Source organism: Cavia porcellus, unplaced genomic scaffold (genome assembly GCF_034190915.1).
Source record: "Cavia porcellus strain 051 isolate PalLab524CR breed Dunkin Hartley unplaced genomic scaffold, mCavPor4.1 scaffold_18, whole genome shotgun sequence".
In the NCBI taxonomy this organism is placed as follows: Eukaryota; Metazoa; Chordata; class Mammalia; order Rodentia; family Caviidae; genus Cavia; species Cavia porcellus.
The window spans coordinates 27780338-27793414 of NW_026947501.1; the positions used below are offsets into that span (position 1 = coordinate 27780338).

The 13077-nt window shown below is 47.9% G+C and overlaps 1 protein-coding gene across 7 annotated transcripts in view; it reads left to right on the top strand.

The window, feature by feature from the left end:
* Positions 1–13077, top strand: part of Tet3 (tet methylcytosine dioxygenase 3) — a 102053-nt gene that overhangs the window by 14612 nt on the left and 74364 nt on the right. For 4 of the 7 annotated variants that reach the window (XM_063229602.1, XM_063229601.1, XM_063229600.1 and 1 more), the window contains exon 3: positions 2641–2697. In XM_063229602.1, the coding sequence (XP_063085672.1) occupies positions 2641–2697 (57 nt within the window). Of the gene's footprint in view, positions 1–897; positions 1034–2192; positions 2309–2640; positions 2698–13077 lie in introns of those variants that run through there. The other 3 variants (XM_023564775.2, XM_005003344.4, XM_063229603.1) reach the window with 3 other exon arrangements.

Consider the following 13077-nt stretch of genomic DNA (forward strand, 5'->3'; position numbering starts at 1 on the left):
TGTTTGCATTCAGCCTTGTCCTACATTAGTTTGTTAGGAAGAGGAGGGGCACCCAGGCAGAAGGGGCAGCACCGGGAAGTCTCCAAGCATGAAAACGTTACTATTCTCAGACCTGCATCTTGAAGAGAAGTAGTCAGTTTGAGTAACCTGTCATTTTTGCATCTCTCTGGGGTTGGTGGGGGCGGGAGAGAGGGAGTGTTAAAGAACTGGAACTAGACAGGCTGAGATTTGAATTCCAGCCCCCCACTTGCCAGTTGTGTTGACAGTAAGTAAGTTCACATCTCTGAGCCCCTCCATTTCCCTGTAATAGACAAGGTTGAATCTGGAACAAGTCAAATGAGATGATCCTACAATGTGGTTGGCACAAAGCCTTGTATGTAGCAGGGGCTTGATAAACTGTAGCAGCAACAGTACTGATACGGTCCAATCAGTGGTCTGTTTTATCTGCCAGAAGACTAGGATAAAGGAGTGGGACAGCATTTTGGAGACCAGGATTAAGGAGGACTTCTACTTGGCCTGCTCAGAGTAAGAGCTAAAAGGCACAAGAAGCCAAGTTTTCCATCCAGAGCTAAGACTTACAAGATTGTTCTTTACTCTGCGTTGTAAACTGTTTCCTTTTCTATTGTGAGAAGCCCAATTGGGCTGCCTTTTGTCCCCAGAGGAAGGCAGGTGTGGGCCCTGGTGCCTCCTGGAGTCTTGTCACCAGTGACCAGCTTTGTCACCAGTGACCAGTCTCTCCTAAGGTGGCTCATTCTGTGTGGAGTGCCCCCCTGGGATCCGGGGGAGGGAGAACAGCAGTTAGGCATCTGTGGTCAAATGGGTAATAGAGCGAATCACAGGCTCAGGGGCTGTCATACATCCTACCTAGCCCCATGAGTCACTTCTCTCTGGCCTCAGTGAGCTCTTCCAGAAATGAAGAGTGCTGGTAGCTGGCAGCCCAGACAGAGTGGCAAATGTCATGCTGCATTTCTTCATGCGAGCCCCACACCTGTATGAAGTAGCTGGTAGCTCCACCTTACAGATGAGCCAAGAGGTAAGTTAGCCCTGGTCAGGTGCTGGGGGGCAGCTGGAGGCAGGATGATGGCCCCTTCCTCTCCTCTCCTCTCCTCTTCTTCCTCCCCTCCCCTCCTTCCTTCCCTTCCAGTGTGCTGAAGCCTGGGATTGAACTCAGAGTTGTGGACACTGGAGTATGTAGGATGTGGACGCTCTGGGGTGCTCAGCTGCTGGGGGTGCTGTGGAATTGAATCCAAGCGTGGACTGCAGGGTGATCCCTTTTTTTCTCCCGTTCTTGCCCATCCTGTCTGCCTTTCAGTTTTAAAGCATTGCAGCTTTTAGAGGCTTTGAGTCTGGGAACTAGAAGGTTAGAGCTTTAGGGGTTTAGACCACCATCCTCCCTTTCTCTTCTGGATATGCAAAGCCCTGAGCCCTGGGGCTTCTCGGGGGTGGGGCACCTCTGAGAGGGAAACCATGGTGGGGTGGGGTGTGTTCTGGCAGCAGCCTTGAGTGAGCCTAGTAGGATAAAGTGGGCGTTTGAATGTCCCCAGAGAACGGAGCTGACTTAGGGAGGCTGAGTCACTTGGACATTGTGGGCTCCCCAAAGCAGCCTGTTTTCTGAGGTGGGTGCTGGAGGGCAGAAGTGAAACTGCAGAATGGTTTTTAGAGTGCACAGACCTGGCATGGAGTCCCGGCTCTGCTGTGTTCTAGAGGTGTCACCTTGGGTAAGTTACTCCACTAGTCTGCCGTGTTTCCTTATCTGCAAAATGGGGTAAAGGTTCGTGCCGCCCCGGCTTTTTCTTCTTGGAGGACTGAAGGCTGAAGGCTGTTGCAACCCACTCTCGAGTCCTAGTGGCTGCCAGGATAAGGCTGGCTAGAGCGGCGGGGACGGGAATCCCACCGGCGTCTGCCCTACCCCAGGCGCAGTGTGTCATCTTTGGCCCCGGAGGCACGGAGGACGCTTTGTGCAGATTTCCTGCGGGGTGGCCTCAGGAGAAGACCGGGGGTGTCCCAGGATCCCCAGCCTGCGAGGGAGCGGCGGCGGCAGGCCCGAGAAGCAGCCCTGGCGGCTCGGTGCGCCCCAGCGGTGCCCCCGCCTCCCGGCTGGGCAGGTCTCCCGGCGGGGGCAGGGCCGGGTGCGGGATTGGCTGGCTCGTGCGCCGCCCCAGCCTGGCGCGGGGAGGGCGGGCGGGCGGGCGGGCGCTCACGGCAGCTGGCCGCCGCCGCCTCTGCAGTGCCTCCCTCCGTGCGCTCCCTCCGGCGGGGATAATGGGAGGCCCGGCGGCGGCCGATGCACCAGGGGAGGCCGACAGAGGTAGCGCGCACGGGGCCGGGAGGGACGGGCAGGCCGGACGCTGGCGAGGGGCGAGGGACCAGTGCCCTCTCGGATCTCGGGAGGGCTCAGAAGGGAGAAAAGAAAACAAAAACACACGGAAGGCGAAGGAACCCATCAGCGCGGGTCTGGGCAGCAGCTGGAGGCAGGAAGATGGTCCTGCTAGCCTTTCTTCCCGAGGCCCCTTCCTTTCGCTTCCTCCTTCCTCCTCTCCTCCTTCCTTCCCCTTCAGTGTGCTGGGGGGTGCAGCGGAAGGACTTTGCTTCTTTTCTGGTACCAGCTTGGCTCATCAGTCTCTCTGGCTTGTTTTGCAGGTGGAAATAAAGGTTGGTGAAGGAGCCGGGCCGTGGACACAAGGGGCGGCTGTCAAGGTACCTCGTGTGCGTGTGTGTGTGTGTGTGTGTGTGTGTGTGTGTGTGTGGTGGGGGCGAAGTGTTTGACTGGATTGGATAAAAATAAAGGGTCTCCTCTGGTGATCCCTTAATCTCCCACTGTGTGTAGCAGCAGCTGAGGGGGAGGGGCGGTGGGATTGTGGGCGGCCAATGAATTCTCAGGCCTGTGTGGGTTTTGTTTGGATTCTTTTTGCTTTCTCAGCTGGATGGTTTGGGTGCAGTTAGGGTTTGGTTTGTTGAACAGTTTTTATTTTTTATTTTTAAAGACACGCAACCCACTCCCCACCCCTGGAAATCTCTGGAGAATGTCCCTGGCACTGTTGGTTTGCATCCAGTCTGCAGGACCCCCCCTCCCGTGGGGGGGTGTTAGAGAGGGGGAGGGGGAATTGCGCTCCTGAGTCTGAAGCTGATAGGGTGTCATTAGTCATGCTGCTGTCACCATGGAGATGGCTGGAGAGGAGAGGAGGTGGTGGGGGTGAGGATATTTTGGGTAGGGTGGGGGCTGATGCAACATCATGACTGAGAAGCTGGCGGGTGTCTGATGTTACTCTCTGTGGCTTGGTATCTGGAGACTGGGAAGAGAGAGTTCCCAGGTGTGTGGGAAGTAGAGAGGGGCACTGCTGCTCCAGGTGGTTGACTGAGGGCGGGGGCTGGCGTATGTGGGACACGGGAACGGAGAATCTGCTAGGGTATCTGTCATTACTAGGAAACTACGGATAATCCTTTCAGTTTGGCAGGGCCCAGCTCTGTAGGTTTCTTTGGGTGTTGCCCCATTTTTTAAGGGCTGGGGGCCCACTGTGAGTTTGGGATTAGTCAGCAGTATCATGTACTGGCCCAGGGCAGAGAAAACAGAATAGGAGACAGCTTGGTGTGGTTGTCTCTCAAGAAGCAGAGAGACTGAAGGAGAGTTAGGGGGACAGGTGGGCAGGGGATGCCAGTGTGGGACTCTTCCGAACAGGAAGCTGGAAGAGCCTGATGTATGGGTAGCAGGTTGGGAAGCTGCTCGTGTCCCCACATGCTCTTAGTCTCTCCTCCCTGGAAATTCTCCTCCCACTTCCTGGGAAAGCTGTGGGAAGCTCCTTGAAGGTGCGTAAGTGGCATCCTGCCACCTCACTGCCTGAGTGGGGACATTGACAGGGAAGGGCTCTAGCTCTCCTCATGGGATGGGGGCTCCTGAGCAAGACTGCAGTGTGCATTGGAGGCCAGGGTGTTTCCTTGGCTTCCTTCCAAGGGACTTGAGGCCAGGAAGTGCTGGTGGGAGGGCAAGGATTTTGCTTCCAGAGCAGCTTCTGGGGGAAGGAGATGGCCAGGTTGCGCTGTGGGCTCCCGGGGGAGTTCACATGCCTTGATGAGGCCAAGAGCAGTGGGCGATCACCTGGGATGAGACTTGGGAGGCCCCGAGGCAGGCAGAGGGTAGTGTGTACGAGGGATGCCAGGGTGCGGAGGAGAGGGCTGTGAGCTCACCTCGCTCACTCCTGGCTGTCCCTCCCTTTCTTCAGAGCATTCCCAGGTTTCACTTCTGCTTCCTCCCTGGCTTCCCCACTGCTGACCAGGGGTTGGGAACAGATGGGCTCAGAGGGGGCAGGTTCCTCCTCCCTATCTCCAGCCTTGTCAGCAGAGCTTCTCTGCTGAAGGAAGGCACTGCTGATGAGTCTGTTGACTCCAAAAGCTCCTGTCCTCCCTCCCTCAGTGATGGCTGTCCTTGGTAGACCTGCTTTCTGTCCAGTTTTCAAGTCTTCTTTCTGCTCCTCTCTCCAGTTCTCTGGCCTCCATTCTGCTGGTCTGGGATAAGGCCAGTTTTCTGTAGACCTGCTGGAGGTTCCCAGGCCAGTGCCTAGTCCTTGTGGAGTACCCTTGTGGGTATGTGGAAAAGACTGCTTGAAACTCTGCAGAAGCCCTCCAAATAGATCGTTCCCCTTTCCTCTTCTCAGTAGTTATATCTGGCTGTGTTCTTACAGCTCTGAGGCTGTCTGTGCATATTTTTATTATGGAGTTTTCTGTCTGAGAATTGTAGCTGCCAGCAAACTTTCATAGTTAAGCTTTTCATGTCCATCCCTGGTTCTGCTTTCCTTCCACATAGGATGTCTCAGGTGGGCAGTTGGGTGCAGCATCCCAACATACCCTGGCTGAGGCAAGTTTGCCAAACCCTTTTTCATCATCAGATTGTCTGGATGTGAGCTTGTTCTGAGAGCTTGTGAAGATGCTGAGACAGACACAGGACAACGCAGGTATCTTTAGCAATGTTTTTATGGTGTTAGTACAGGAGAAATAAACCCCATGGTGAATAGTGTCCAGCAGCTGGAGGGAATATGCATGTCCCTTGTGTGCTAAGTCCAGCCAGGAATTAGCCATATGTTCAGTATGAGTGTACACAGTGCCTAGCATAGGCATAGGGCTGAGCATGATATAAGTTGTCATTTTACTGTCTAGTGTGTTCTGTGTCTACCCATGATGTCCCAATGGACAGGCCTTTGTACATGCTCGTTGCCCAGGAGCTAGTGCCAATTGCCAAGAGCACCAGGCATCCTTGCTTTTGGGTTCCCACACTCCCACACTCACCCCATGGGAAGACTCCATTGGCTAAGGATGTCTGGAAACTATTTCGAGTCTGTGCCCAGGGTCACTGCCTTCTGTCTCTCCTTTGACCACTGCAGAAATGCCCTGTTGTCAACAATCTCTGCTCATCATCCTTCCACACACTCCTCCTACTTCTTTCTTGCTTATGAAGGGCCAGGAGGAGCCCTGGAGAAATGGAGCAGGAGGGTAACCAATCAAGAGGGTTTCAGAGTTGAGTTTGAGGATAGCGAGTAGAAGGCTTCCCTGTGCATAATAAGAACAGGAGTTAAATAAATCCCAGGGCTCGATTCCACCTCCTTGGTGACTTCAGCCCTTTCTCACTGTCAGGGAAGAATAGAGCTTGGCATGCTAGACAGAAAAGTGAGCTGAAGAGAGTCTTCCTTCTCTTGATGTTACAGGGGCTCTGGAGGTGTTCAAGGACCATCCTGATGGCTCTGTAGTTCTCATGCTGGGCTGGTGAGGAGGGCCTGGGCACTGTGCTCCTCCAGCTGCAGATGGACATTTTTGCTAGAAATGAGCTTTGTGATCTTGCCAAGTCCCCTCCCATACCCTGGGGGCTGGAGCAAATGGCTTGGCTGCCTAGGGGTGGGAGGTAGAGAGGATGGGGAGGGGCTTTGGTTTGGCTTAGCTTTTGGGTCTCCCAATCCTCTTAAGTCCTTTCTTTCCCACTGCTGACCTCTTGGGCTTTTGGCCTCATTTCCTCTCACACCCAGACATCTGGCAGTCAGCTGAGGACTCCCCTTGTTCCCAGCATCTCTGCAACTTTGGAGAAGGAGGTAGCTTTCCTACAGATTCGTTTAGAAAACCTTCAGCAAATGGCACAGGGTGGCGTGAATGAGTAAAACATATAGACTGTTGTTTCAACCAGGACTGTGACCCCATCCCTATCTTAATTATTTCCCTTTCTTCATCCCTTTTTCAACATTTACTGAGTATTACTGTCTAGTTCAGCACTAGGTACAGGAAAGAGTAGAAATCATTACTTGAACCTCACAAAGAGTTGGAAGTGATGACTATTTGATCTAAAATCATAGCTAACTCTTTTTTTTTTTTTTTTTCTTTTGAGAGTCTCATATATAATTTAGGTTGGCTTTGAATTCAACTATGTAGTCCAGGTTGGTCTAGAATTCATGGTGATTCTCCTGCCTCAGTGTCCCAAGTGCTGGCCATGAGGCCTGCTAAAATCATTAACTCTTAAGTGGGAAAACCAGCATTGATACTTTTTGTTTTCATGCAGGAAAAACCTTTGATCTTATGTTCTGGCCTGTGAACTTGCACGCAGCAGACAAAATCCCTCATACCATATACACCCAGCTTTTTACCTTTGCTTTCTTTTTGGCTCCATAAACCTCAAGGAATTTTGAAGTAAGAATCAATATGCCAACCTTGTTTTCAAGAAGTTATTGTTTCTAAAATCTAGGGATGATGTATCAGGATAGTGCTATCAGAAATGGACCAGGTGGAAAGGGAGCTTAGTTTTGTTTTATTTTGGTACTGGGGATCAAACCTAGGACCTTGCCACACGCTAGGTAAATGTTCTACCACTGAGCTACATCCCCAGTCATTTTTGAATTTTATTTTGAGATAAGGTCTCACTAAGCTACCCATGCTGTCCTCAAACTTACAGTCCTCCTGTACAGTCACATAGGTGGGATTATAGGTGTGTACTACCTTGCCTGGCAGAGACTTATTTTTGAAAGGAGAACTTAATCTGGGCTTTAGATGTGTTGGATTGACATCTGGAAAAAGGTGGGTGGAAATATTCTGCCCAGACCGTGAACCCTAAACCTGAAATTGCCTTCAACACATTTGAAGTGTGCATCCAGTATCCCTTACTGTTGTAGGGGCTCCAGTGAGAAGAAAGGGGCAAGAAACACAGTTGTCTAGTCTCTTTCCTATTTCCCACTCTGTTATTACTCTTGACGTTAGCCATGGGGGGTCATTTAATGTTCATACAAACTGAAGGGGCTTGTTTTCTAAAGTTAGCTTTTCTCAAACTAAATCTGGGGAAGTACTCTAGTTTTTGTTTTAATTTCCAAAACGCTATAGAACTAAAACATGATCCTCTTTTTTACAGCTACTTCACATGTATAGCATGTGTGGTTTTCCTTTGGCGTTCACTACTATCTAGACTGGTCTGTGACTACTTGATAGGGCAAGTCCTGTGATCATTCTCTTGAGTATCCTGATGACCTCAAATTACGGGAAGAGTTTCCAAAGGCTCCTGTGTTTATGTTTTGCTAAACAGGTGATGAACAGTTTACGTGCCATACCCTGGGCAGCATTGGTTTTGAACTTTGCTTCTGGGAAAGTACAGGGGTCTCTTTCCTTGGCTGCTTCTCCAGCCTTGCTGGACATGATTTCCTGGTCTTCTGTCCATCAAGGAGATAGAATCACTACTTGGGAGAATGGAGAAATTTTTGTCCCAGAAATCCTGCATGCCTCAAAAGATTTACTTGTGTTTCACCTTCTATAGATAAGGATGTTTCTTGCCTTTCCTTTCAACTCTGCAAGTCTAGGAGTCTGATGACAGAACATCAGAACCCAAGGAGCCCCCCGAAGGGCAGGATTGTGTGTGCAGATCGCATGACTTAGAGGAAGGGAACAGTCACAGTGAGCTTGTAGATGCTGGTGTGGCCTTGGCCCTGCAAAAACTAAAGGCATATTGCTGTAGGCAAAGCATTTTGACTTCTGCCCTCTTTCTGTTTGATGACTCTTAATAACTTACAAGTGTAGCCCCTTCCTTTGGGGGCTGGTAATAAACTCTGCCCTGATTTATGTATGGATGGACATCTTCATCTTTTTGATGCTTGAGTTTAAGCATCTTAGCCCTATTTCTTTAAACCAAAGATTTTTGACCTTTTTGTTTGGGATAGTCAAGATTAGATTTTTTAAAAAAACTAATTTTCTTCTCTCCCAGCCTAATCATGCTATAGAAAAGGTGGAGCTAAGTGGTGGGTAACACAGTCTTCCAGAAAAATATCCCTGAAGAGATAAACATGTCAAGGAAAGGAGGATTAGGGTCTAAGGAAATCCTAGTTACATCTGTGGCCTAGAATGCTCATGTCCTTGATGTTTTAGTAATTGGGTTTCTCAACCCCGCCTCCAAGCATTTTCATGTGTAATCCTAACCTCATGAGCTTTGCAAGGAAACAAAGGCATTGAAAAGGTTTGTAATTTGTCCCTAACTACAAGCTCCTGAGCTTTGCCATCTCTGCAGCATCTACTACCTGCCCCCAACATGCCCCATCTCCAGGAGTCTTTCTTTCAAGCCTTCAGCTTTTTATTCCTAGCTCTGCTAAGCAGATGGAGTTTATAGAAGGTGGTATTTCCTGCTAGTCCACCTTCCTATCCCTCAGGAAGGTTCCATCTCTGACTCTGGTGGTGACTGCAGAAGGGGAAGGACCAGTAACACCTGTCAGAAGTACAGAGAGACCACGGGAAGGGTTGTGGGCTAGAAACTTGGTCTGGATCCCTTTGCTGCACCTTGTCATTTGGCAGTGCCTCTTGGACCAAAGCATTTCTGTGCTGCCTAACAGGTTTGGATTGGGGAACAGAGGGTGCTCACTGACTGTGGGAGGCCCTGCTGGGCTCAGAGTGAAGACATGGCCTTCACAATTTGGATCATTGTTGCTCTGCACTTTTGAGTTCTAGGGAAATGGATTTTTGGTGCACCTGGAGGTGGGGCCCAAGATGTGCCCAGTGTGATTATTGTGATGTTACTCTTTCTTCCACTGTCCTCTTCACCCTGAGATGCCCTATTTGGCCTATCCCCACTTTAGCCTCTTGTGCTTTGAACTTGGCTCTAAGTCCTGGTCCTAGTGCTAGAGCAGAGAGGGCCTCTGGGAACATACTTGTGAAGTTTCTTGGATCAGGATCATGTAAGGAGTTTGTAAAATGTTATGGGACTGCTTGGGCAAGATGGCCATCTGCTGGGTCCAAACCGTGGGCTCCTGTGGTACAGTTAGGTAGAACAGACACCAGATGTGATGCAGGAGCCCCAGATATCAGTGCTAAGAGCTCTGGACGGTTGGGCCATGTGGTGTTCCCTTCTTGCCTGGCCTGCCATTTGTCCCTGAGCAGAATCCTGCATGATAGTTGAGTTCTGTGCTAACCTTTGCACTGTGCCCTTTCCTTCTGCTATTATTTGTCCTTGGTTTCCTGTTTTCCAGCTGTGGGTTCCCAGAGGTGTCATTTGGACCCTGGGTAGTATTTAGGGCTTAGTTCTGGGGTTGTGTGGTTGGAGTGGCGTGTGTCTTGGGACTGTCCTGGCAAGTGGTCCAGAGCAATCTGAACAGCACGGCAAAGAGCCAGAACCCAGAGTTTGTTTCCAGTCTGAGAGAACTCTTCCCCTTCACTTTGCAGATGCTATGCCCTCCATGTGAGGGGCATTGCTTTCCAATGGGCCTCTGCCTCAGATCTGGAGGAAGAGGGATGTGGAGGAGGATCTGGGTGGATGCCAGAGCACTTCAACCCTAAATATTCCCACCCCACAGCTTCCACCAGGACGAGCAGGAACTATGCTTCAACTTGCCTGAGAATTTCCAGTGACCAGTCCCTCTGGTTCAACTAGTTTAGTGATTCTCAGCCCCCGGTGCATATTGGACACATCTGAGGAGCTTTTTAAAGAAGAAAATACCAGCCAGGTGTCCCAAAATAAAAAATTTTTAAAAAGGCTATAGCTCAATGTGAAGGCCTGGGATTCACTTCCTCAGTTATCTACCCCCCGACCCCCAAAAAAGAGCATCAGTGCCTGGGCCCAGCCCGTAGAGCCAATTGTCATTGGTCGGTAGTAGAGCTGCACCCCCAACATTTTTCAAGGCTCCCCAGTTAATTAGAACATGCAGTCAGGGTTGAAAGCAGCTGGCTTGTCTAGTTTGGCTCTTGCTGCGTCTTCTTAGCTTAGTGATAATACAATGTCTAGAAAAGTTAAGACAGATATCTCACATGGATTCATGTTCTGTTCCATGAGACTAACGCATGAGTTCCTAATTAATTAAAACTGAATTCCAGAGGCAAATTCTGTAGCTGATGGTAGAAACTTTATTTTTCTCCTCTCAGCTTTTAATTTGGAAAGACTTTAAATTGAAGAATAGAATATAGATGGTGGAGAAGCACATCCAGTGTACAATACGGTGAATTTTCATAAGCACAGCTGTGTGACCAGCTCTTAGGCGCTTACCCTGTTCCTGGTGCCCAGAATTTCTATGGCATTTGAAATCAGGTTAGCTACAGCAATGTAGGATGGCTTTGGGTCTGGAGAGTGCTAGACTGAGCTTTGCCCATACATTTAAACACTTCACACACCTATATGGGTCTCCTAGAAGGAGCGGGTGTCACTGTGGTAGGACCCAGGGTGGGGCGGGCAGTGGGTACTCTGCAAACCCCTCTTCTGTACTGGCCTCTTTATTATCCCTTTTAGATCCTTTCCTGCCTCGGCCCATAGGCGTGTGTTTCCAGTCCTGAATAAATCCAAAATCAATCCTTTTTCCTTTTTTCTGCCTTTTTTCTCTTCCTTGATGATACAGGTAATATATATTGTTTGAAAAAAAAAAGATAGAAAATAGGCATAGATGGAAGCGAGGAAATTTGCCCAGAATTTCACAATCCAATTAGTCACTGTTAGCTAAAGAACTTGTCTAGACTTTATTCTCTGCACTACTGTATACCTGTGTAATGTTGTTTATAAAAATAGTTTTGCTATAGTATAGCACACTTAACCTATATCGCAACTAGTCAGTGTCATTTATTTATTGAGCAAGGTGGACATGTGAGGAATGTTTGCATAGTTCTCTCCCTTAGTTCTCATGACAGCTCTGGGCAGGTGGTGGTACCCCTACTTTCATTCAGATAAGGAGGCTGAGAATCAGGCAGGTGCTTGACCAAGTGCCCCTGGAGTTGGGGTTGAGGTGAGGGATGTCTGTCTTTCCCTGTTAAGTGTATTTGCCACGTATTTAATGGGTAGAGAACATCTTTCTCTTCAGTGATTTTTTTTTTTTCCACTTTAATGTGAACGACTTGGCATTTTATTCTTAAACATGGTGTTGCTGATTGAGCTTTTGTGATTGCTGTTTGATTTCTTGTATATTATGTTAAATTATATCATTCCATTTTAGTAGGAAGTGTTTTTTTGTGTAAACAGTGTTTCATTTTGTCCCATGTATTTAGCATGGTTTGAAGATCAAATAGCGTTTCTCTCCTTTGCCTGTTGATAAAATAAAATTGTGTTAGTATTTCTTAATATTGAACTTTCTTTGAGTGTAACATATAGTAATGGTTTTTTTCTTACATACTATTTGACTTATTAACATGTGAACTTTCCATTTGTATTTGTGAGTGAAATTGGCTTGTGATTTTTCCTGTTGTGTTTTATTGTCAGATGTTGGTATCAGAAAAATAGTAACTTCATATAATAGGTTGTGAAACTTTTGTTCTTCATGCCCTGGTGCAATATAAGCAATGTAGTTTAACTGATAATTCCATCTGACAGAACTATCTGAGCCTGGTATCTTTTTGAGGGATGGATCTTTGCATCTTTCTGTTTTTTTTCACCCTTCCTATAGCTATTGGTATAAAATGTTTACTTTGTATTTTCCATGAAAGTGGTCCGTTTTCAAATTATTAGTTAATGTATATGCAGTTAATTGCTTTTCAATTCCTTCAATATTGTGATTGTTACTTTCTGCATTTCTATTATACATTATTTAAAAGTACATAAATTTGTCAGTTTTGCTATTTTCTAAAGTATTTCTCCTTTAGTTTTATAAGCATTTTTTTTTTTTTTTTTTGTGCTGGGGATTGAACTCATGACCTCACATTTGCCAAGCAGGCACTTATGCCACTGAGCTAAATCCCAGGCCTCTCCTTTAGTTTTAAATAGTCTTTTCCTTCGGTTTATTCAGTATGTCTTTTTTTCTAGATTTTCAGTTTGATTCTTGGACACTTTTTGCATTTTTTTTTAAATAACAAACACATTTAGTCTGACTGTGGTCTCCTTCATTAGATCTTTAATAATTTATGCCTGTTGGAGTTTTGGAGAGAGATCAGTGTGTGAATACCAAGTCCCTGTTCAGCCTGACCACCTCGTCCCAGTGGGAGCTTGCGGAGAATCCCTGTAGTTGGAACAGTGGCAGCCCAGACAGTGTAGCTATTGATTTGTCTCAAACCTCCAGGTGAGGACCCTAGTAGTAGCTTGCCAGCTCTGTAACTAGGACCTGTAGAGATCTTGTTAACCAAAGCAAAATCTGCTTCAATTTAATGCCTAGAACTAGTGCATATCCTAAACCCATGGGAATGTTTTGGTGACAGCATTTAGAAAAGCCTTATCTATTAGGTTTAGAGGTAATGAACGTAGCAGTTAAGAAGGAAAGAGGGAAAACAAAATAATTTGACCTAGAGCTCATGTCTGAGATGGACTAGGCTGCAGGGTGGTCTTGCTCCCTGCTTCCTTCATAAACCTCTAGAAAATACGATACAATCGGTATCCTAGGACACTTTCTTGAGGACCATAGAAAACAAGGTGGACACCTCTTGGGTACCACCCCCAGTTTTACTGCAGATCCATTTCTATATTCCTGTCCTAGAGCCCAGGCTACCAGGCAGGTGACCCACAGTGTAAAGGTTGTCTCCTCTCTCTGGGTCCATCAGGGCCTATTATGATCCTGAATTTTTCTTGAACAGGAAAAATGACTTGGCCAAGGAAGAAGGTATAATACCTTGGGGACAGATTTTCCTTGCCTTTTATCCTGACTCTCTAAGGAGTAACCATAGAGGGCAGAGGAG